This window comes from Mercenaria mercenaria, unplaced genomic scaffold, assembly GCF_021730395.1.
Source record: "Mercenaria mercenaria strain notata unplaced genomic scaffold, MADL_Memer_1 contig_967, whole genome shotgun sequence".
NCBI lineage: Eukaryota > Metazoa > Mollusca > Bivalvia > Venerida > Veneridae > Mercenaria > Mercenaria mercenaria.
Window position 1 is genome coordinate 31,942 of NW_026463887.1, and position 25,691 is coordinate 57,632.

Consider the following 25,691-nt stretch of genomic DNA (forward strand, 5'->3'; position numbering starts at 1 on the left):
GTGAGACTGTTGAAATATTACAATTCTTTTCCCCTCTTAAGCCTGTATCATAAAATCATATTTTCTGATGAAATTTATTTTCTAAGAATGTGGCAATGCAGATTTTAATGAAAATTCATACATTTGTAAAGTTACCTATATTGTGTTAGGTAATAACTTAAGCCCATATATACTAATTGGCCAATGATTAAAGAGAACATCTGAGTTTCTAGCTGACTTTCTGATTAATTTAAGACCTCATTTATGTAACAACATCTATTAATCTTCAGAAATCCAGTAAAATTGTCATCTGTAAAACAGGTTTAATTCTAAGATGTACAAGGCATATAACATCCTATTTTACCAGCATGTATTTACTTTAATAAATAAAGTAGATTTAGTTGTGTATTTTGATAAATTTCAGAAAAAGCATTAGGAGATATGTCTGCAACTGTAGTTTGTATTAACTGAGTATTTACTGGCACTGGAATGTGCATGATCAGGGTTTTTTCTGAATAAACTTAGTAAAGTCTTAATCTACATTATCTATAGCTATCCGTAAAAAGTCTAGCCATTGTCTTGATAGTTTGAAAGAATTAAATACATTTGAGCTGCGCCATGGGAAAACCAACATAGTGGCTTTGCAACCAGCATAGATCCAGAGCAGCCCGCGCAGTCTGGTCAGGATCCATCCTGTTCGCTTTCAAGGCATATTGCAATTAGAGAAACTTAGTGAACAGCATGGATCCTGACCAGACTGCGCTGATGCACAGGCTGGTATGGATCCATGCTGGTCGCAAACGCACTATGTTGGTTTTCTCATGGCGCGGCTTATTTAAAGTTGTATCTAGCAAAATATTGACTAAACTGTTCTGTAGATAATTTGATTTAATTTGATTGTTAAAGGAAGAATGTGCATCATGATTGTTATTACATGAACATACTGTATTATTTTAAATATCATGATATTTTTCAGTCTTTGATTACACTGTTATTTGTTCATAATTTTGAATTGTATTTAAAATGTATATATTAAATCAAATGGCGAAGTAGACATGATTTTGCTTTTACTACTATTTGTTTCCATGGCCACAAAATGATTTCCAAAGGTGAGAGGACATTGTCTTTACACAAACACACATAGATATTTTTATGCTGAATCTTCTCCTTAAATTCCTCGATTTCTCCCAAAATTCTGTGGAGGGAGAAGTCCCTCCCTAAAATTTTGACCTAGGATGATCCCTGTTTTTTAATGCAAAATGAATGTTGTAACCATGGCAACTTGAAAAAAAATTGGACAGCCATGATTAGTAACCATACAATACCTTAAAGGCCAGTATCAGTTGGTTATGAGTATTTCCAACTGCTTTGAAACTCAAAATTAGTGTACCCAAAAGAAAGAAAAGTGCATACAAGGTTGTTGAGAACTGACCTTGTGACAATGCTTTAAGTTTCATAGATCATTATTATGGTTGTATCTTCCTTAATTCTGCCCAGAATGTGCTTCATGTGCATTAGATGCATTGACAGTTTGCAGATGAACTTTTCGTGTTTCATAGAATACAAAACTGATACAGAAAGTGCTTTAAAAAGGTCTGAATTATAATTTTCTTGTACGTTGCCATGGTAACGGAACATTCTCCTTAATTTCTAGACAAAGTGTTGGACAGTATAACTTTGTAAAATGATTTTACATGAAATAGTTATGTTTTGCTACAATTCTGTATCTGGCAATGTAATATTATTTCAGGTTATTCTGTAATTTAGGCATAAATGAACTTGCTGAAAACTCATTTTTTGTCAATTTTCAAATTTCTGTAAAAAGCTCAAATATGAATGACCCACTAAAATTCCTCCTTATTTTGAAATGGGTATCATAGCTCTGCTGAATCCATACAAGTATTATATTCAGATGCGTGCACTTTTTTTTCTATTAGAAGTTGAAAAATATACATGCAGACCAATTTTTAAAGATAATGTTAAATCTTAAAAGAGGGTATTTATAAAATTGTTACTTCTAAAACTGTGAAAATGTTGAAAGACAATATTTATTTTAAATAATTACTTCAGATATGTATTTCAGGCAAATATGAAAATTAGTGATTTATTTCAGACATAGAGACCGCTATGTGTGAAGAAAATTGTAACATTTTAGTAAAATTTGACTCTCAGAAATTGCCATTTTTCGCAAAAAGTATAATGTTCCCGTTTCCATGGTAACCAGAGCTGATTCATATCTTTTCACCTTTGATTCTTCATATATGGCTTGAATACTAAAAAGGGTGCAAATATGAAGTAATTCTGAGACTATGAGTTTCCGACCCCTTCTTTAATTTTTTGGTTCTTACAGAGAATTGGTCTTAAACAGCAACACTTGGTGCCAAACCACTCAAAGACAATATTTCGTCCCAGTTAAACTTCAAGTTCACATTTCAATTAACTGCATTTAATTTTAAAATCTAAGCTTATTCTAGTAAGCATATTTCATTCAAAATAAATTCTTTAGTCAGGATCAAAGTATCATACATTTATTATGTACTCTTTAATTAAACATTTGTTTTCTGTTAAATTGGTTTTGACTAATGAAATTATTTGCTTCTTAGAACTTCCTTAACTTTTTGCCGGATATATTTTTTTGCCATTCCTCACCATAAACCCTTTTGGCGGGGGATACCAATTCATCAAATTTACTTATTTAATGGAATTGAAATCGGACTTCAATACGTTCGTATAATTTTATATTTCTTTCTTTAAAATTCTAATGTTACTCAAAGCGAAATAATGTCTGTTTATAATGTAAGTGGGTAGAGTATATGGATTTTGTTAAATAACTACATGCACCGTGAACTACGGATAACACATATAAATGAAAGTGTCTAGGGGTACGGATCCATATCTCTAGAATCTGGTTCTAGTGGTATGGATCCGTAACTCAAGACCTCCTTTTTCCAGATGTTGTGAGTTTTTTTTATATCTTTCATTTTTTTTTTTGCAAATGAACTATCAAATAAGATTTAACCGATATCAACTTAACATTTGATTCTAAATAGTTCACAGATAACATCATTCACCCGATTGTTTACGTCGTAAGTAACCGAGGAACAAGAAGTAAATCACAAGGAATAGAACTGGCAAAAACAGATTTAAGATAACACAAATTAATAATAAATTACCTTGTGACAAACCATGATTTAATAATGAATATGGTATAAAAGTTTTCCGCACAGTTGGTGACCATAACGAGACACAAGGGATTTCACAAACTGTTCGTTTTACTTGTGTCGGTATAAATTGATTACAAAACAAATTATTCCGTGCCGATGAATATTATTCTAATGGTCAACCTATGGACAAGCCCGTGATAAGAGAATGTGTTAAAGGAACAAATATAAATGCACCAAAATGCGAGAAAAGTAAGTTTATAGATTGTGACATGTGGATTTTGTTTTAATTTTCTGCAATTACACAAATCGTTCTAGTACTATTATCCCTTCTTATCAGTACACAATTTATTTTAATAGAAATTAGCTTGGGTAATACGCGGCATATACAAATGCTTAAGCGCAGTTTTAGCTACTGAGGAAATACTGATTCTATCTCAGCTATTGAGGAAATGTCAGTTGTATCTTGGCTATTTAAAAAAAAATGTCTATTTTATCTTGGATACTCAAGAAATGTCTATTGTATCTTAATTATTGAGGATATATCAACTGCATTTGTTGTTAACTGAAATATACTATGTGAGCATTCTCCTGATCTTCGTTACTTTATTTGTTTTCACTCCTGCTATATGACACGGCTTCTAAGAAATGACAATAATGCGGTTATGTCATATTTCAGAATATTTAATGTTCTACACCTATATGTTTAAATATGTTATGTGAAATTTTAATTTACTTCCCCGCACGCTGTTCCTCTCTCACACTACAACCGGATGAAAATTTTATTGGAAGGAATGTCTGTGAAACAAACGTTCCAATGTATTGGTTTTTTTGGTTTTTTTTGAAATTCATGCTTTCTATCGATGCTTCTGTTTGTTCAGAGTAATACAGGAGTTGACCCTCTGACTAGTTACTTCTGTCAAGTGCATTTTCACGGAGCATAAACGTAAACTGTGAAATATATATATTGCGTTTATGTTTATTCTTATATATATATATTGTAAAATTATAAAATGACTTCACATGCTCGCTTAGACTTTCTTAAATTTTAATAGAAAAGTCACAAACTAGTTTCGCCGTGAATGGCTCATCATTGTGTCTAAATATATAACAATATTGTTATTAATTCAAGAAAAAGACCACGGTACGGGTGGAAAGCTTTTAAAAAGAGGGTTTTAAAGAAATAGCCAAATCCTTTTGAGCTTGTATATTTGATTTATTCCTCAACTGGTTTCAAAGGGTTATAAACAATATGGCGTCCTTTGACGTCGTCAATAGAAACAAGGGGCGTCACTGTTAAATAAATGACGTCTAATTTACTAATGAATAAAATGACGTAACGTCGTTGTAAAACATCTCTGTGAGGTATGATTTTTATGTGTCTCTATTTAGTAAGGCAGCTTAAACCTTCACTAAATAGAGAAGATATGTTTATTATAGTCTCACTCTGCATGAATACAAATATAATACAGTTACATTAACATATAAAATATTCATGCAAACCTTTCTTAAAAGAAATATGAGAGACTAGGAAAACTAATATCTATTACAGAATTAAAAATTTAAAATAGTTTCATATTAATTTAATATTATATCACTAAAACTTTTAAAAGGATTTTATACAATTCACAGTAAAATCTCAATCTACTAAAAAGAACAATATTTAGATATTACACATTATATACACACACATGCATTTAGCCCATGGAAACAGACAGACTGTATCAGTGTTTCAGGGACTAAAAAATCAACTGATGCCTAAATACCTAAAACATATATTTTCTTTAAATCTATCTAGGATCGTATCACAAAATACAGGTTATCATCATACAGTAAGTATACAATGCTTAAATTCTTGATATAATATAGAGATGCTATTAGACAAATGGAATTAGTGACAAATTCTTTAAACGTAACCCTGGCATCAAATGGAGTGGAGTAAACTGAAGTATGTAGTACGTATAGTATCACCGGATGTACTGGAATGTAGTGAGGAGACGAGCTAAAAAGGCAAATAATTTTCCATAATATTAGATATTAAATGTGATACAGTATAAAATGTTTCCAAGGACCAAATGCATCATTACTTCAACCATACCGTACTATTTTCCTTCTGTTTAAGATATTAAAACAGGTTTTGTCACTTAAAAATACAATGTCTGTGTTTGAGAGCAAATACCCCTTATCAGTCTCAGTAAGTTCTATAAAATTTGTATTAAAGTTTGAAGCTGTTTGTATCAGTTCTGCTCGGAAAGAGCTATACAACGGACAATGTAATAGAACATGTATTTCATCTTCAACAATATCTCTACAGTGAAAACAGGTTCTTTCCTCCGCCGGAATACCATTGTATCGTCCTAGCTCAATGCCAACTTCTGAACTTGGCCAAAGCACCCCTGTATGATCTACAAATGTATATTTCGTTATTGTTATTGTATCCTTCATTCCGTCCATTCGCAATTTCATGTCCGATCCATAACTCTGTCATTCAGCAACGGATTTTGATTTTACTTTGCTCTGATGTTCCCCATAATCAGACGACTGTTCATGTGGACCAGTCATTGCATTACCGTAAAAAGTACGCAGTATTTAACTTATACATTTACCATTTCTTTAACATTCCTTTTGATTACACATTATGTTTATCACATTCCAACGGATGTATAGTTCAATACATATATATATTCTTGAAAAGCTAGTTTTGATGTCCAGTTGATTACCGTCGTCAAATATGTAAATTACTGATACCAAAATCTGCAAAATTTCTTGTAAATTTGATATATACAAATAATATCTATCACTTTACAGCAGCACATGCATAATCTCAATAGAACAAATGATAAACAAGTGTACAAGATTTGTGGTAGCTACATGCAAGGATTGATATAATTAGGCAGTTCGTTGCACTTTTATTCATTTCATTTGAATGTCAATTTTCTCAGTAAATATTGAAGTTTGTTTATATTTGATATGCGATATATAATATATTTCAGTTAATATTATATGTACATTTCAGTTTTAATAGTGGACCTAAATATAATTTATAAGTCTTTTAAACATTTTCTGATGCCATACAATAAGTAGTACTTGACAACTAGTCACAGTCAGATACGATCTTCATATTGTAATACAATTATAATTTGGGATACATAATTAATAGTTTGATAGATAGGAAAATGTGAAGGGGAACTACATGAAAATTAAATAAATTGTTTTAGAAAAGCTATGTTATTGTGCTTATACAAATGCAAAGCAAGATTGTACTCCTTTACTCGGTGTTAAATGATATATATTAATACGTATTCTTAGATTTGTATTAATCTTTGAAAATTTGAATTTTTTTAGTATTCTACGCATACAAATGTTCACACCTTTAAAAATATAAAAAGAGTAGCGTGGTGGACGCCCCTAGGGTATGGCCTACACAGGTCATATAATTATCATATCAGTAGATTGATCTTTAACGTTGAAATCAACTCATTCAAATTTGAATCACACGAGAAGCACTAGCACAGTCTGATTCGGCCGGGTTAAATATACGAAAACCGGAAACAGTCAAGATCATGCTAGTGCATTTCTCTCCCACTTTGTTTCAGTTTTAGTGAGATGTGATTATAAACTATAACATTTTCTTGGTCATGAATATAAGTGATTTATTCCAGCTACAGGCATCATTCGAAATCTGATTCCCAACACGTGCAATACAGATATTATTTCCGATTGTGCGTATCAATTTATAACTTATGCTTAATACTTATTTTGATATGTTAGAATGTATCAGATAAGTTTATGTTTTTAAACATTTCAAAAGCAAGAAATATTTCCGTCGTGTTAAAACTTCTCAGATTAATACTCATATTATTTTCTCTTATAGAAGGCTGCATACTTCCAAAGAACTCTGCAAAGTTCAGATACCCAAGGACAGCATATAATGTAGGCGAGACGTTAACCGAGTTTGATTGTGACCCTGGGTTTATTGTATCATCACCAAGTATAATGACATGTCAGAAAGGTGGATCATGGTCAGATAATGTTGTATGCCAAAGGGGTACAGTTTATTTATTTCTTTAAAGTTTAGAAGCATGTTACACTTTGATATTGCATGTCAAATCAACTTTCGCAAGTTTGGCTGTAGATCTGTTTGCTGTAAGATTCATAATCAAGACGTGACTTTCTTAACAGCTAAAGCTATAATAGTTTGGCTTATATAGCATTTATGACAAAGTATCAGATTTGACAATGTTTGACAAGTTTGACACGTCCTATGGGCCAACTGGTATGAAATTAAATTTAGTGTACAGCTTTGCAAATCGAGGACAACGTGAAAAAGGCGAAGTGAAATAATATTGGTAAATTTAAAGCAACTTCTAAACAGTATTCTACATGCTTTTGTCAATGATATGCTGTTCTTGTCGAAACGAACCGAAAAACAAGGTCGAGAGACTACTCTCAATATCTTAATATACCTATGGTTAACTTGTACCAGCATATACCTATCTAACATCATTACATGACCTCTCGTGCTCATGTACAGACTCATCATGTCGCTCTTAAAAGTATATCCAGGCCTCATCTCCTGTTAGGAGCCGTGAATTTTTTTGTGCGATCATCAAAATTTGAGAGCCTTTTCTGAGTATCTTTAGCACATTTGACCCTGTTGGCATTTCGCACCTCGGTTAACATGTGAAGCACCAGTCGAACATAAACTTTTTTTAGAATTAAGGGCTTCGTGAGAATCTGATTAGTTCTTCCCGTTGGCATCAATCTGATGTCTTACAGCAACACTGTCCTTTGACGTCATTGCTGTTATGGACATGCCAGGAGGAGCCCTGTCTTTAAGGACTGCCTGGTCAGTTTTAAATTTACGTACCCATCAGTAAAATGTTTTCTCTGATACTACAGACTGCGTATATGAAGTATGCAGTTCACTGTGTATCTACCTCACAGGTATTCCTAAATAACCGCGTACTTCTAATTTCAGAATGTTGTCGCTTGTCATAGCTGCATGTATTTTGCTTCGTGTATATGACTACACCTAAACAAAAATAAACACCTCCGAAATTAAACATTATTTTTCAATAAAACTATACAGGATTATAAAGGAGTCACTCGTGTATTATCCATGTAAAACACAAGTTTCTTGTTTGTCAAACTTCACGTAAGTGCGCGATTGTCCTTATTTTTAGAGTGACCCTCTTAATTGAAAGAATGACATACTTTAGAAGAAAGCCGACCCGCAGGTGAAAAACTGCAAAAACTTATCATGTTTATGCGGCCTAAATCATTTTCCAACATTTGTATGCAACATGCTGATGTATCGTATTAAAGTGCCTGAAAATCGATATGTTTCAGACTCGGGGTTAAAACACCGGGGTTGGTTAAGAAAGTGTAAATGTTTCAAGATTTGATCATCATTAACATTTGATATTGCTTAATAAACTTAATTTAGCAAATGTATAGATTTTATAGAACAAAAAGAAATTTTACAGGCAGCTTTTGCAACTGTGATTTCAATCATATTTTCATATAAAACGGGAGAAGGGTCACCCATCTAATGTTTTAAAACGCGTGACCCTTTGCTTTAACACCTATTGAATTAATTATGAATTCAGTAAGCTTGTAATTTCTTGAATTAGTATTTGAATTTGAAAGAATGTGATATGATGAAACATAAATAAAATTTAGGTATTTTGCAAATTGCAAAACACTTCTTTAGTATTATGTCTTGCTAATGTTCTAATGCATTGCTTTTGCATTAAAGTTACTGAAAACTTAATAATGTCAACGGAAACTGCAATATTTTACAGCAGACATTCGATATTAGGGACAATGTTAGTAATAATACAAAGTAATTAAAAAAGTATTAATTTAGATGGTCAATTTAAATTTTTACACAGTGCGAAAATGCATTTAAATATATCAAATGTTATAAATTTGCATTTAAGGTTGCTCACTTCCAAATCATGCAGCGAATCATAAACGTTGGGGAACAACTTTCGGTCCTGGAGAAACTGTTAACAACTTTTTTTGCGACCATGGTTATGTTCTGTCATCTGAAAAAGGAATGACATGTCGACATGATGGATCTTGGTCACACACTGTTACATGTATTAAAGGTATGTTTGGTTTATGATACCATTTAAGCTGAAGAAAAAAAGCTAGTTAAGCTGTCAAATGAAGTTATATATTGTTTAAGGGTTATTGTTTACCTGACCAATAATTGCTATGTTAACATATATTTATATAAAAAAAAAAGCTGAACAGTGCAAAAACAAAACAATATAATATATTAAATAATTTGCACTTTTAGCTTGCTAACTTCCAAATCAGGCAGCAAGTTATGAAACTTTAAACACTTAAATTGCATTCTTGGTCACCAAAAAGAATGACATTTCACCATGATTCATTATGGTCAGAAATTGTTACATGCATTAAAGGTTTTCTTTGTTTTTTATATCGTTTCAGATAAACAAAAAATTTAGTGAAAATACAGTTAGATATATTTAATTTATTTGACCTTTAAGTTTGCAAACTTCCAACTCATGCAGCGAATTATAAAGGTTTGAGAACAACTTTCAGTACTGGAGAAACTGTTAACATCTTTTATTGCGAGCAGGGTTATGTTCTGTCATCCCAAAAAGAAATGACATGTCGACATGATGGATCTTGAACAAAAAACAATTTAATTCAATTTACATTGAATATCTATATTTTACTGAAGAAGCGGACATCTTTAAGGTTTAGGAGTAGACGTCTATATCATCAAAACACAGAAATATTTGATAAACGAACAACATCTTTAACAATATTTTACCTGACTATTACATGTTCTGCCGTACTGTCCCATACGACGGATACTTAAAACATTCTGTAAAGGTTGTCCCCCTTTGAAAATGAATGCCATTTGTAAAGAAATAAAAATAAACAATTGCCTAAAACTGTGTTCCACCTAGTTATGTGAAATTTCAACACTCGTACGCTATTTCAAATGCATCAAAACGAATATATGTATCAGTTCTTTGAAAATAGTGAGTTTTTAAAGGCGTTTAACTATCCGGAAGTGGGGCCCCTTTAGGCAGTACTTTTCCGGAATTCAATGTTTATATCAGTATACTGACACTTGTTTTGTAGAGTAATAAACATGTTTTACATGCTGTTCCATTTTCATGTGAAACAACTCTTTCTTTTTATGATCGATCTGGTGTTGTTTGATTTTTTTCACAAAACGTCAGGCTAAGTGTTAAATGTAGCACAATTGTTATTCAGCCAATTTGTCTTATTGTTAGCAGTAGAATGGCGTTTTACAGAAGACTCAGGTTTCCGTGGTAAAGGTCTGGTTAAATGCATGTGTCTCATATGACTGCGTGACGTACCTAAAGTATCGTAGCCTTGTGTCCTCTGGAAAGTTTCGCCTTTTTGAGATGTGGTAACCGTGTTAGTTCATAGAAATTGTAACATAATCTAATTAGTCTATAGTAAGGAAGGTAGAATTTAATTAGTTACTAAGACAATTAGCTTTATACTCTTTTCAAAAGCTATTATCACTGTCAAACGAACAAACTTTTGAAGTAATAGTTACCGGACATCTACAGGCATCTTTTGAATAGCAAACATACTAACATAGTGTCACAACGAAGTATCCGATTGGTAATTAAAAATAATATATCTCATCTTGTGATTTGCTGTTGAATAAAATCATTGTTTTGTCGTTAAGATGTGATGGAATCATAACACAGGGGCGCAGCTCGAGTGATATAATAATTTGCATTTGAACGACAAACAATGATTTCATTCAAGAGCAAGTCATTAAATGTGGTATTTGTTTTTCGATCCTAACACGTTACCAAGGATGTTTCAGTATATCCTTGACGGCATCCATCAATAATTTGCAAGTTTTCTGTTGGTTTCTTTTCCAGCGCACAACTATGCCGTTTGACGCTATGACATGACAATTGTGACATCAGAAAAATGACTTGTTGTAAAATAACACACAATTTGCAGCCTTTTTTGTTTAATAGGAAAATGAATCAAGTCATGTTAGAATGTCTGGTAAAATCTACGTAGCTTATATGACGACGTAACGTATTTTAATGGTGATGGGCAATATGTTTAAGACATATTAGTTTACTTTCGCATGTAAATTAAGTACATGTACACAACAAAAAGGTTAAATGTGCATTGATTCCAACTTTTACGAAAAATATATTAGTTCGATGGAACAAAGATAAAACAATATAGCTGAAATCTCAGTTGAAAATCTTTAGTGTGAAGCATAATCCGTCTACTTCCGAGCCGCTCGGGTAGGTGTATACATTATCATAAAGGGGCCGCTCATGTATCATCCTTGTAAAATCCAAGCTTCTTGCTGCAAACTTCACGGAAGCGCGCGTTTGTCATTATTTTTAGAACGACCCTCTTATTTTAAAGAATGGCAGACTTTAGAAGAAAGCCGACCCACAACCGAAACACTCCGCAAAAACTTAATATGTTTAAGCGGATCAACTCATATATTTCCACCATTTGTATGCAATATGCTGATGTATCGTATTAAAGTGCCCAAAAATCTCACACTCAGAGTTAAAATACTGGGTTAGTTCAGAAAGTGTAATGTTTCAAAATGTTGCTTAAAAAATTTGTTCAGCAAATTATAGATTTTATAGACAACAGAAACTTTTACAGGTAGCTTTTTCAATATTATTTCAAATGTATTTTCATATAAAAAGGGTTACACATCTTATGTTTTTATAACTTTCGACCCTTTGCTTTAACACCTGTTAAATTAATCATGAACTCAAAGCCTTGTTGAAATAAGCTTGTCATTTCTTGAATTAGTATTTGAATTTGAAATAATGTGGTATGATTAAACAAACATGAAATATAGATAATTTGCAAATTGTACCAAAACACTACTCCAGTATAATGTCCTGCTAATGCCATATTTTTGAAATAAAGTTACTGAGAGTTTAACAATCACATCGAAAACTGCAATATTTTACAGCAGACATTTGAATTTAGGAACACTGTTAGTAATAATACGATGAGCAAAGACGTACTTTCTCAGTTTCAATTCTTCAGTCTCTGCAAAAACATCTATGCTAATAAAATCTATAAAAGATCCTTTCCGAGAATATAATCCAGCGACGACAGTGTTTGATTTGAGTCTGTTCAGGAGAGATAATGAAATGTATAACACTCCTCACGCGCCTCTAGTACCGGCTGCAGTGGAACTTAGTTATTGTAAAATCGAATAAATTCAATGATCCCAAAGGACCAGAAAACATAACAGCACTAAATTCAAATACTGGGAGACTTCTAACAGTTTCAATATAAAAGCATATGAAAAATGTATTATTCGAAATAAATGATAGCAAGGTAAAGCGGCCAATCAGATGTTTTGTTAAGTGCTGAGCAAGCTAAAAGTTACTATCCTTCTAATAAAGCTGTCAAATAAAGTTATGGATTGTCTAAGTTTTATTATTTTGCTGAGTTAACATGTATCTTTTTTACTATTAATTTATGTATCTAATTTAGAGTGTAATTATAATTTTAGACAGTGCGAAAACACATTTACCTGTATCAAATGTTATTTATTTGCATTTAAGGTTGCACACTTCCAAATCATGCAGTGAATCATGAAGGTTGGGAAATAACTTTCAGTCCTGGAGAAACTGTTTACAATTTTGAATGCGAACATGGTTATGTTTTGTAATCCAGAAAAGGAATGACATGTCGACGTGGCGGATTTTGTTCAGAAATTGTTATATGCATTAATGTTTTGTTTGGTTTCTTATATTCTTCTAGACGCAAAAAGAATTAAACACCAAAAAATACATATAATATATTAAGTGTTATTTATTTGCACTTTCAGGTTGCACACTTCCAAATCATGCAGCAAATTCTAAAGATTTGAGAACAACTTTTAGCCCTGGAGAAACTTTAAACAACTTTCATTGCAATCAGGGTTATGTTCTATCATCACAAAACGGAATGACATGTCGACATGATGGATCATGGTCAGAAATTGTTACATGCGTTAAAGGTATATTTTGTTTCTTATATCATTTCAGGTAAAGAAAATAATAGCAGTGTGAGACAAAAACAATTAAATATATTAAATGTTATTTATTTGTACTTTTAGTTTGCAAACTTCCGAATAATGCAGCAAATTATAAACGTTGGAGAACAACATTCACACCTGGAGAAACTTTAAACGACTTTTATTGCAATCAGGGTTATGTTCTATCATCACTACACGGAATGACATGTCGACATGATGGATCTTGGTCAAAAATTGTTACATGTATTAAAGGTATGTTTGATTTCTTATAGCATTTTAGCTGAAGAAAAACAATCTGACAGTGAGAACAAAAAAAATAATAATAATTCAATTTACATTGAATATCTATATAGTTTAGGAAGCGGACGTTATAGAATGTAGCACAGTTATAATTCAGTCAGTGTGTATTATTCTTAGCAGTAAAGTGGCGTTTAAACGAAAATGCAGGTTTCCGTGGGTATTAAAGGTCTGTAATGTATTTTATATGTCTGCATGACGTACCTTAAGCATCATAGCGCTGTGATTTCTGGACAGTTCCACCTTTTTGAGATGCGGTAACAGTGTTAGTTCATAGAAATTGAAAACATAATGTAATTAGGTCTATAGTTAGGAAGGCAGAATTAAATTAGTTACCAAGACAAGTAGCGTTACATATTTAAAAAGCTATTATCACTATCAAACTATCCAGTAATACAAACTTGCGACGTAGTAGTTCTTTGACATCCGCAGGCATTTACTGAATAACAAACGTACCAACGTAGTGTCACAACGAACGTATCACGTTGTTAATTAGAAAATAATATATCTCATATTGTGATTTGTCGTTAACAATGATTTCATTCAAGAGCAAATCATTCAGTGTGGTATTTTATTTCGATTCTAACACGTTATCGAGGATTTTTAAGTACATTATAAACGGCATCCATCAAATATTTGCAAGTTTTCTGTTGGTTTCTTTTCCAGCGCTCAACCATGCCATTTGATGTTATAACGTGATAACTGTGACGTTACAAAAATGAATTGTTGTAAAATAACATAATATTTTTAGCCTTTTGGTTTAATAGGAAAATGAATCAAATAGAAACGAAAAAATATGATAAAAGGGGCGATTTTAATTTTGAAATTGTCAACTTTCCCCATCTTGATGGAGATGTCCCTCGAGCAACATCATACGGTGTCTATATTTCACAGCTTATTCGTTTTGCAAGAGCTTGCTCAAAGATAGATGATTTTAATGATAGAAATCTTCATATCACCAAGAAATTGTTACAACAGGGTTACCGTTATCATAAGCTACAAAAAAGCTTTTAGTAAATTTTACTACAGATCGTCTGAACTATTAGCAAAATACAATACGCCCCTTAAAACACTTTTAAAGCTTGGACTTACACACCCGGAATACTATGAAGATGAAGTTTATAAAATTCGTAAAATTAAACATACCCCGTATTTTAATCAAATTTTTGTAAAATTGGTTTAAAAGTTTATCAAAAGAGGATACGATGCGAAAATCGCGAAGCACAGTGCATGTTTAGTGATTGACCCCTCTACAGTTAATTGCTACGCTTTCCTATTTGATGGTGCGATGACTAATAAAGTGTAAGACTCCTTGATGCTTTTCTCCTAAATCCTACATACAACGGACGGAGGGAGTTGATTTTTGTCTTTCAGTTTTATTAGTCGTGCCCTTAAAAGTTAGGCTCTTGTTGCTCTGACTTCATACAAGTTGTTGAGCACATTGGTGTAATTGTACCTTAAATTTACCTTAATTTTATGTTTTGCTTTATTTATCTGTTAATTTTGCACTAATGTTAGAGCCTTTCTCAGCGGGGATTTAATTTACATTGTGTTGTTTAACTTCTTGAAAATAGGGTAAGTGCGAGGTTGGCATGCCCTAAACGCGTTTAAACACCAGTGTCCTTTATTTAGGTTACTGACCGTTCGAAGGCGGTGCCCCTATTTTCAACAGGTTGTTTTGTCTGTCTTGTATTGTGTGTTGCGTATGTTTTCTTGTTTGTTGTAAGCGTTTTTCCTCCGCCCCACTCCCACTCTTGCCCTCTCCTTTCCCTTGCATTTACGCTACTTTTTGCATCCCCTCCCCCTTTACTTTTAGCAAGTTTTCGCGGCTCCTCTTTGTTTTGGCAGCCGAATCCCAAGACGGTCCTTGATTGTTTTTTTCTACTTGTGTGGGTGCGTTTGTAAGCTTGTGAGTCTATAACGGTGCCCTACTGTTTTCTTATGCGTTGCTTGTTCGTTTTTCTATGTTATTCAGTTGATCGTCGTTGTGTGTTTATCTTTGGTACATGAGTGTCTACGCTATTGTGATTTACGTTGTAGTGCGACTGTTTTTAAAGAACATGGCATTCCCTTGTATATTCGTCCTTGTTCAACTTTCCCCTTCGGATTCCTCCCCCACCCCCGACCCCATTTCGCCCCTTACCATTTCCTTCCCCTTTATCAATATTTAGTTTATATTAATATGTACTTGTTGGATGTTTGAAGCAACCCGTCTGAAATATTTTTCCATTACAGCTTCTTTTTGTTGTGGGCCTACTACCGTATTTTCCTGACAATAGGCCGCTGCACCGTATTTGCCGCAGCTGTATATTTTCACTTCATCAGAAATGAAATTTAACGTATAGGCCGCTCCGACATATTGGCCGCGGCCTATACACCACTATGCGGCGAACATGACCCTGTCGTATAAAGACTATCTTAGATAAATGGACATTGAAATCGGTTGTATTAACAGGTAATCACACTTGTTAATCCGTCAAATACAATGAACCGTTAAGTCCGAATGTAAGTTTTTCAAAGGCCCTCTCGGCAATATTGTTCATTCATTATATTTTACATGATTTGATAGGCTTTTAAAATGCAAGCGAAAAATTAAAACCGTTGCATAGCCCGCATGAGAGGCCCATTAAGAAAAAAAAATTGACGTATAGGCCGCTTCGACACATAGGCCGCACCACAAAATATTTCACTTTTTTAAACGTATACATGTATAGGCCACGGCCTATTGTCCAGAAAATACGGTATGTAAATGCGTGGCTCTGGGGCTGTGTTTTTGGTGCTCTGTACTTCCGAGAAATCTACCCTTACCTATTATCTTTTGTTAGAATGTCTTTTAAAATCCACGTAGCTTATATGGCAGTATGTACAAGACATATCAGTTTACTTTTTGTATGTAAATTAAGTACATGTACAATACAAAAAATTAAATGTGCATTGTTTCCAAACCTTCACGAACAATTTATAAGTACGATGCAACAAAGATAAAACAATATAGCTGATATCTCAGCTGAAAATCTTTAGAATGAAGATATATAATCATAAAGGTGTAACTATCCTTGTAAAACCCAAGTTTATCACCTGTCAACTTTCACGAAAGCGCGCGGTTGTCATTATTTTTAGAATGACCCTCTAAATTTAAAGAATGGCAGACTTTAGAAGAAAGCCGACCCACAACCTAAAACTCTGAAAAACTTACTATGTTTGAGCGGATATACTTGTATATTTCCACCATTTATACTATGTTTGAGCGGATATACTTATATATTTCCACCATTTATATGCAACATGCTGATGTATCATAATGTTTCACACTCAGGGTCAAAATACTGTGGTTAGTTCAGAAAGTGTAAATGTTTTGAGATTTGGTGATCGTTAACATTTGATATTGCTAAATGAACTTTGTTTAACACATGTATAGATTTTATATAAAATATAAAAATTTAAAGGCAACTTTTGCAATTACAAATTGAAACTTGTTTTCATATCTTTTTTCATATATAAATCTTTTGACCCTTTGTTTTAACAACTGTTGAATTAATCATTAATTCAAGAACGTGTTGAAATAAGATTGTATTTTGAAATAATTTATAATGATTAAACAAATATAGGAAATTTGCATATTGTACCAAAAAACGTCTCCAGTATAATCTCGTGCTTTCGTTCTAATGCCATGTATTTGCAATAAAGTTACTGAAACAATATAATTATATCAACGGAAACTGCAATATTTTACAGCAGACATTTGATTTTAGGGACAGTATTAGTGATAATACAATGAGAAAAGATGTTCTGTCTCAGTTTCAAGGTGCTAATTCTTCAGACTTTAACAAACAATCTATGATAATAAAATCTATGAAAAAGATCCTTTCAAAGAATATAATTCAACGACGGCTGTGTTTGATTTGGGTCTGTTCAGGAGAGATAATGAAATGTGCATCACTCCTGACGGGCCCCTAGTACCGGCTGCAGTGGAACTTAGTTATTGTAAAATCGAAAATACTAAATGACCCCAAATGACCAGAAAAGATAACAGCACTAAATTCATGTACGGGGAGACTTCTATCATTTTTAGCTCATCTCATTCTTTGAAAAAAAAATGATGAATTATTGTCATTTAAGACTGCACACTTCCAAATAATGCAGCGAATCATAAAGATCTCAGGACAATTTATAGCCCTGGGGGAACTTTAAACAACTTTTGTTGCGAGCATGGTTATGTTCTTTCACCCGAAAACGGAATGACATGTCGACGTGGTGGAATTTGGTCAGAAATTGTTACATTACGTATAAAATGTAGCACAGTTGTGATGCAGGCAGTGTGTATTCTAGCATAAAACTGCTGTTCTTGCCACTTTTTGGTGGTTTTAACAGGAGAGAAAACGTGTGTTAACAGAGAAATTCTCGCGCTCGCGTGCTGTTATAACAGCTTTTTATATATGCGCAAAGCGTAAACGTCATTCGGCCCCAAAACGGATAATTCAAAACGAAATGACGTCAATGTAAAAAACACTCAGACATTTTAGCGCATTTTGTGGAAATCTAATGACGTTGAGTGACATTGTATTCATTTATCAGTTTTTATGCGTTTTATGCTAGAATAGCATTAGCGCATGTTCATTTCGTGTTATACCATCTGCATAATCCCTTGGGGAAACGTTGGTACCCTCGCCCTAAGGGGCTCGGGCACCAACCAATCCATCGGGATTCTGCAGATGATATAACACGAAAAAACATGCGTTATCCCTACATAACTCTTAGCAGTAAAATGGCGGTTAAAAGAAAATGCAGGTGTCCATGGGTACCTGTTTAATAAGGTGCCTAGTTCAACGGTAACAAAAAATGTAGATATTTCAAAAAGTTTTGGATTATGGGACGGGAAAAATTATTTCTAAACCACGAAGTACTCTGGCTATATCGTTTACGCCATTACTGTTTATTCTGGGCTTATTCATCAGTCCCATGTACCAAGGAAATTAATCCTTTCAGTTCCGATTTATTATAAGTTCTGTGGACATCCACCAATGAACAGTTGAATTGCACCCGGGCATGTGTGCCGCATACTGAACCTCACGAAGAATATTGACTCCCATAAAAAAACGACCCCCGGTCATTTGGTCAAATTTAGTGATAACTCATGTATCTAAGGCCTAATTGCTGCATTTTATGCCCCCACTCGGGGGAGGGGGGCATATAGATTTGCCCTTGTCCGTCTGTCCGTCCGTCCTTCCGTTTGACCATTAGCCCCAGATACCATCACTTGACACAGAAATCAGAGCATTCCGCAACGGGAAAAGGGATTCTATTTCTAGACGCTGTATCTTGGTGTATACATTTTTTTCAGGAAAATAACAATTCACAATACGTTCACAAAACACATCAGTGTCAATAATCCCTGCAAACTTCGGTATGAAGTAATTCTTCAGAAGAAAACTGCACAAGGAACTGCTAGCATAGAACTTAGTATTAATAGAAGTTGCAATACTTAGCAGTGGCAATAAAGTACGGTAGCGGCAACAATAGAAAGTAGTAGTAGTAGTAGTAGTAGTAGTAGTAGTGGCAGTGGTAGTGGCAGTTGCAGTAGCAGCAGCAGCAGCAGCAGCAGCAGCAGCAGCAGCAGCAGCAGCAGCAGCAACAGAGGAATAAGTGACAGCAACAACAGCAGCAGGAGAAGAAGAGGTAGATGTACAAGACGTTTTAGTGGAAGCAGGTATAGTAGTATCAGTAGTAGCAGTTGTAGTAGTAGTAGAAGAAGTAGTAGTAGTAGTAGTAGAAGAAGAAGTACATGTAGTAATAGCAATAGAAGTAGCGGCACCAGTAGTAGTAGTACAATCAAAATGTTAACTATTGGCAACGGAGGGTATTAGAGTTGTAGATCTAGTAAAATTGTCCGTTAGGTTTGGTGGGGATCACTTTTTAATAGATATTATCGTCGAAAGTCTTTTTAGGAGCCGGTGTTTTACACGGAAAGAGTAACTTTTTTAAATAGAATAATGTCCGGGAATCGATATTGTATGAGAGTTCGAATGTAGTAATTTCGGCAGTGAGTATTTTACATGGAAGGAGTCACTTTTTCTATAGAATAATAACCGGGGTCGTTATTCTATGAGATTCGAAGGGAGTCATCTTTAGGGAGTCAGTATTTTACTTGGAGGGGTCAGTTTTTCTATAGAATAATGACCGGGGGGTCGTTATTCTATAGAGTTTTCAAAGGGAGTCAGTTTTTTATAAGGGGAGTCAATATTTTACAGGAAAGGAGTCACATTTTCTATAGAATAATGACCGGGGGGTCGTTATTCTATGGGGGTCGAAATACTTCATTACACCGGCTACCCAGAAATAAATATTATCCATTTCGTGAATGAAGTTATTCTCTATTTCGTTGTAGTTATAAATTATTATTCATTTCAGTAATAACTTTGTTAGTTACAGGTACGCCTGATAAATATTACATGGGGTTCGTGCGGCCGGTCGTCGGCTACCCAGAAATAAATATTATCCATTTCGTCAATGAAATTATTCTCCATTTCGTTGTAGTTATAAATTATTATCAATTTCATTTATAAGTTTGTTAGTAACAGGTACGCATCATATACATTACCGGGACTTCGCATAGCCAGTCGTTGGCTACCCAGAAATAAATATTATCCATTTCGCCAATGAAATAATTCTCCGTTTCGCTGTAGTTATAAATTATTATCCATTTCAGTATAAGTTTGTTAGTTACAGGTACGCATCATATACATTACTGGGACTTCGCGCAGCCGGTCGTTGGCTACCCGGAAATAAATATTATGTATTTCTTCAATGAAATTATTTTCCATTTGGTTGTAGTTATGAATTATTACCCATTTAATAATATACAGTCGTTTAAGAAACTACTGCTGTCTGCATTTTTTCATATGAATCCATACAGAAGACGATCATACTACTGGTCCGCGGTGAATGCAGTCATTTTTGCAGTTCTAAACTAAATTTTGATTGGTCTATTCGCTCGAATTATAAATTTAGAATCGGGTCAACGAAAATACACGTTGAGCGTGTAAATTTACACGGTGAGCGTGTAAATTTACGCGCTTAGCGTGTAATTTACACGCTAAGCGTGTAAAAAACACGCTTAACGTGTAAATTTACACGCTTACCGTGTATTATGGTACCGCTCGAGCGATTTCAGACTTTTGACCCAAACGGTACGTCATATGTATAGACAGTATGTTATCACAAGCGTTCAAACGTCATTATATTTGACAATTTGCATTTTAAAACCGGCTGCTCTATATAAGTGTTTGCTGCTTTTTTTAATCATTGCGCAAACTCACAACCATTTTATCAAAATTTGGAAAAATAAATTATACACAAAGAGTAAATGTGTGTGTGCGGTGGGGGAATAATTTGGCAATAAGTGGTTTTAAAAGTCGTTAAAACATTGTGTTTGTCTACAAAGTTTATTTTCTCTCATGTATACTCTTGTAATCACGATTTTAATGTAATGGTTGACGAAACTTGAACAGAAAGTGTACGTTAAAACTCATAACGTATCTACTAAAACTTTCTTTCCTTATTTCACGAGTTTTTCGATGTTTCGAAGTTCGCTAATCACAAGTTAAAGATGAACGAATTCCGTTCGTTATGCTTTTACCCCTGTGAGAACGCTAAATGATACAACTTCGCTAAATGATACAACTGACGTTGAATGATACAAAACTGACGCTAAACGAAACAATAAATACTAAATGAAACAAAATGGAGGCTTGCTTAAAGATACTTAACTAACGCTAAATGATACAAAAATGTTAGGCTCGCTAAAAGATACAAATCGTTGTCGATGAAAAATATAAATTTTCTGTAGGGGTATATGGAGAATTTCTACATTTGTTGACGATTTCATGAAATTATTGTCGGACTTGTCACACGTAACTTTAAATATAGATTTGTATATTTCCAATTAAATATTTAAACATATACATGATCCCAATTGTATTTTCCTGGAGTGCTCGTCAGTGTATATAAATGAAGAACAAAGTGGCATGTATTCGGTCTTTATGCAATCTCTACGCTGTTGTTATTACTTTTTAGTGGTATAAATTGGAATCAGTGGTGTAATGGCGTGGTCACACTACACGTAGTTAATCGTAGTAAGGAATGATCGTAGTTTATCGTACTAAGTGTAGTTACACGTAGATAACCGTAGTCAAACGTAGTAATGATCGTAGTTCGAACTTATGATTTGTCCGTAGTAAGCAAATAATTTTTCGACATGTTCAAAATCTGACTACGATTAACTACGATGTTTTGACCCTACTGTGACCGTAGTTGAACGTAGTTGATCTTAGTTAAACGTACTTGATCGTACTTAACAGTAGTGTGTATCGTTTTTGATCGTAGTACAAGAAAAACACATCGACAGTACGGTTCAACTACGATCAACTAGGGCTCCACTACGGCTAAACTAAACTAGGGCTCCACTACGGCTAAACGCTTTTCCGTAGCTCAACGTAGTTGATCGTAATTTGTCGTAGTTGTTCGTTCTTCGATCGTAGTATATACGTAGTGTAACGTAGTAACTCGTGGTAAGACGTAGTGATACCCTAGTTAACCCTACCCGATTTACTCGTAGTTGAACGTAGTTGTTCGTACTTACACGTACTTCAACGTACGACAAACTACGTTTAAAATGAACTACGACCAACTACGTGCTTGAACGTAAATGTGACCATTGCTTAAGTCCTTCAAACTGAGTTTCAAACATATTCCTGCCGTAGTAACATAATTATGCAAAAATGAATCCATTTTTTTTTTAAATGTTATATTTTATGTTGTTGACAGTGCTATTACAACAATTCAAACTTATTTTTAGTTTTGCAAATTACCCGCTACGATTGTATATTTTTTGTTTTACATGGTTTTAATAATTCAGCTGCGATTTTTAATGTGCACGTCGAAATGTCCGCATGGTACTGCCTACTGTTACTGTACTTTCAAGATTCCGCACGCTGTGTTTCATGACAACCATTTTTTGCATTTTAGAATGTGATTCAAAGGCAAGTTCAAAGAAGCGAACCCACTAAAACTATTAGGATTTCTACAGACTACTATATATTCAGCAAAGTATTTTACCTATATAATATTTTTATGAGTCAATGTTTTAAAAACATTCCAACTCAGGCTGAAAACTTTAATACGTACCATATGGGAATTTGGAGAGTAATAAATAAAAATGTATGTGTCAATTCCCAGAACTTTGAAGGAAAAAACATGTAAAATGACAGGTAAATATACAACAGATGTGACTATGTGTTTAACATTCCAAATAATGAAATATACTACTGTTGTATTGATGTAAAGTGTAGTAGGCAACATTAAAAGCAACAATACAATTTACTTTTTATTGATTGAAGAGTTAAGAATATGTTCATCGATTATCGATATGCAGTTACATCATGAAAGCATCGATACATAATGAACGCGATGTAGTACAACACGTCTGACATTGAAACGTGCAAGAAAACTCATTTATTAGGGCGCTTTCCAGACCCGGATCCAGAAATATTTGATTGGGGCACCGGCTTATCATCCGCAAGGTGCATAGAGTGGTGTATGTACGGGAAGGGGTACCCCAACTCCCTCTTGATTTTTTTAAATAAAGGTTGCTTCTGGTACATTTTTTGGATCTAAGCCGACTGGGATGGGGAGGGAGTGGGCACGAGCCCGCTGGATCCGGCCCTGTATCCGAGTCTGTTTTCAATAAAAAAAAAATTTCATGAAATGGGCTCATGACTTCTGCGTATGCTTTTTTCGACATGTCTTTAGAATGTTATTTTATGGTAGTAAATGAAGTGTGTGCATCTGTCAGGTTCATTAACCTGATGAAGTGTATTGAATATATACTATAAACCTAGGTTAAACCTAATCCTAACCTTAGTCAGTATAGAACACACTTAAGCGTGTGTACTTACCCTGGTATGTTTAGGACAAACTTTTATTTTGTTTAAGGTTACATTATCTCGTGCGCACGACATCTTATCACGTGCGCAAGACAATTAATCTCGAGCGCACGACATCATATCTCGAGCTCTTGACATCTTATCTCGAACTCACGACATCTTATCTCGTGCACACGACATCTTATTTCGAACGCACGACATATTATCTTGAGCGTACGATATATTATCTCATGCGCACGATATCTTATCTCCTACACATAACATTTTAGCATTTGGGAATTGGCAGGGCACATCGGCCTTCTACGCCTTGTTGTGTATATAGTTGAAATATAGTTAAAGGATTTCCCTGGAGTCATGGCCCTCAATTTGTAGCAGATCATCTGACAAATGTTCTGCGTCCTCATTTTGGTGACCACATTCACACATAGGATTATTACGAAGATCATTACGAAAGAGATCACCATTTAGGTTACTACAGTAATTACGCATGCGTGCATGATATACTGAAATTTGACTGTCACCTGCGCAGTAGTATTTAAGAATGGTATGCTTTTTAAATTTTGTCTTTAATTTAGTTTTGAAAATATTAATCGATTCCGAGTTTCACATGTCTAGTTCAAGATTGTTCCAAAGGGAAGTGGCTGACGGAATAAAAGAGGAACTGTATATCTTAGTACGACGGGCTAATGTTTCATAGTCGTTGTTGTTTCAGAAAAAGTTGCAGGAAATGTATCTGCTAGATAATTTGGCAAGTTTCCTTGTCTTGCTTTATAAACAGTTACACGTTTTTGAATAGTGCGCCTGTCTTTTAATGAAACCAAACCTATTGCCTTCGTTAGCCGTTCAATTGAGACTGATCTGGTTAAGCCAGTTACAATTCGTGCTGCTTCGTACTGAATCTTTTCTAAAGCTTGTTTCTCATAGTCGGCACATCCATCCCATATAACAGATGCATATTCTAATAAGGGTCTTAAATAAGATATGCATATCTGATTCAATGAATTACAATTAATTTTAATTTTCAGTGATCTCATTTATCCAAGGACGTCCGAAGCGGATGACATAATATTATTAATATGATCATGCCATTTTCCATCAGATCTAAATGTTACTCCTAAACGTTTATCGTAGCAGTAGCCGCAGTTCCAGTAGAAAAGACATGAAACTGATATCATCAGTAGTATAAACAAAAATGTCTTGTATGTCTGTTTCATCAACTTCCTTTCAATTTTCCCCAGTTTATACAACTAGTTTTATGAATACAATGAGTGCACGGATGTTACTGGCGAGCACTCGAGAAAAAATACTAGAGGATGTTTGTTTGTTTTGAGTGACTATGGAATATATCTCACATAGAAGTGAGAAAATTTCAAATACATGTACTTGAATGAGCGCGTAGCACGAGTGAAAATGTGAACATTTTCTCATTTTGAGGTGAGATTTATTCTATATTTACGAAAAACAAACAATTTTTCTTCTTATCTTATGCTTAATTACGCTGATATATGCATTTTGCAACAAATTTTAATCTCAGCGCGGGATACAGACGCGCGTAAACGAACATGACATGTACATCAGACGTGGTGTGACTTTAGAAAGACGCGCTCAATAAAAATTCCATTTTATTTTATTTCTTGCTGCATTACGTTATGAAATTCTCATTAAAGTAAAATGATTTGAATCGAGAAATATACTACAGTCAAACCTGTCTATAAAGACCACCCTTGGGAGAGTCAAAATGTAGTCTTTGTTGGGAGATGGTCTTTATTCACAGGTTAAAATACACTGTAATCATAATATGGGAAACAAAACATTTGGTCTTTAGAGACAGGTGGTCTCTGTTCAGATGTGGTCTTTAACACAGGTTTGACTATAAAGAACAATGTGCGGCTACGATTAAATAATTTAAAATTTATACAAAAATTACAAGAAGATCGGCAAAGCTGTATGATATGCAATGAATGGTATGAATTATATCTCACTGATAAAACACAGAATTTCATCAGTTAACATTAAATAAAATTAGGACTATGTATATGTTTAACGGGAAACCTACAAAACTATATTTATTAAAATTTTCGTGTGACAAGTCATGCATAAAATGAGATAATAGTTTCATGAAATCGTCAACAAATGTAGAAATTATCCATATACCCCTATAGAAAATTTGTAAAAATGTTGTATCATTTAGCGTCAGTTGTATCATTTAGCAAAGTTGTATCGTTTAGCGTTCCCACACTCCTCCCCCCTCCCCGA

The 25,691-nt window shown here is 34.0% G+C and overlaps 1 protein-coding gene across 1 annotated transcript in view; it reads left to right on the top strand.

The window, feature by feature from the left end:
• The window catches only part of LOC128546200 (sushi, von Willebrand factor type A, EGF and pentraxin domain-containing protein 1-like), a 51,290-nt gene extending 28,422 nt beyond the window's left edge, over nt 1-22,868 (top strand). The window contains exons 5-9 of the mRNA XM_053536395.1: nt 7,015-7,188; nt 9,086-9,256; nt 13,009-13,179; nt 13,279-13,449; nt 22,519-22,868. Coding sequence (XP_053392370.1) covers nt 7,015-7,188; nt 9,086-9,256; nt 13,009-13,179; nt 13,279-13,449; nt 22,519-22,559 — 728 coding nt within the window. The 3' untranslated portion in view covers nt 22,560-22,868. The remainder of the gene's footprint in view (nt 1-7,014; nt 7,189-9,085; nt 9,257-13,008; nt 13,180-13,278; nt 13,450-22,518) is intronic.
• Nucleotides 22,869-25,691: the final 2,823 nt, after the last annotated feature.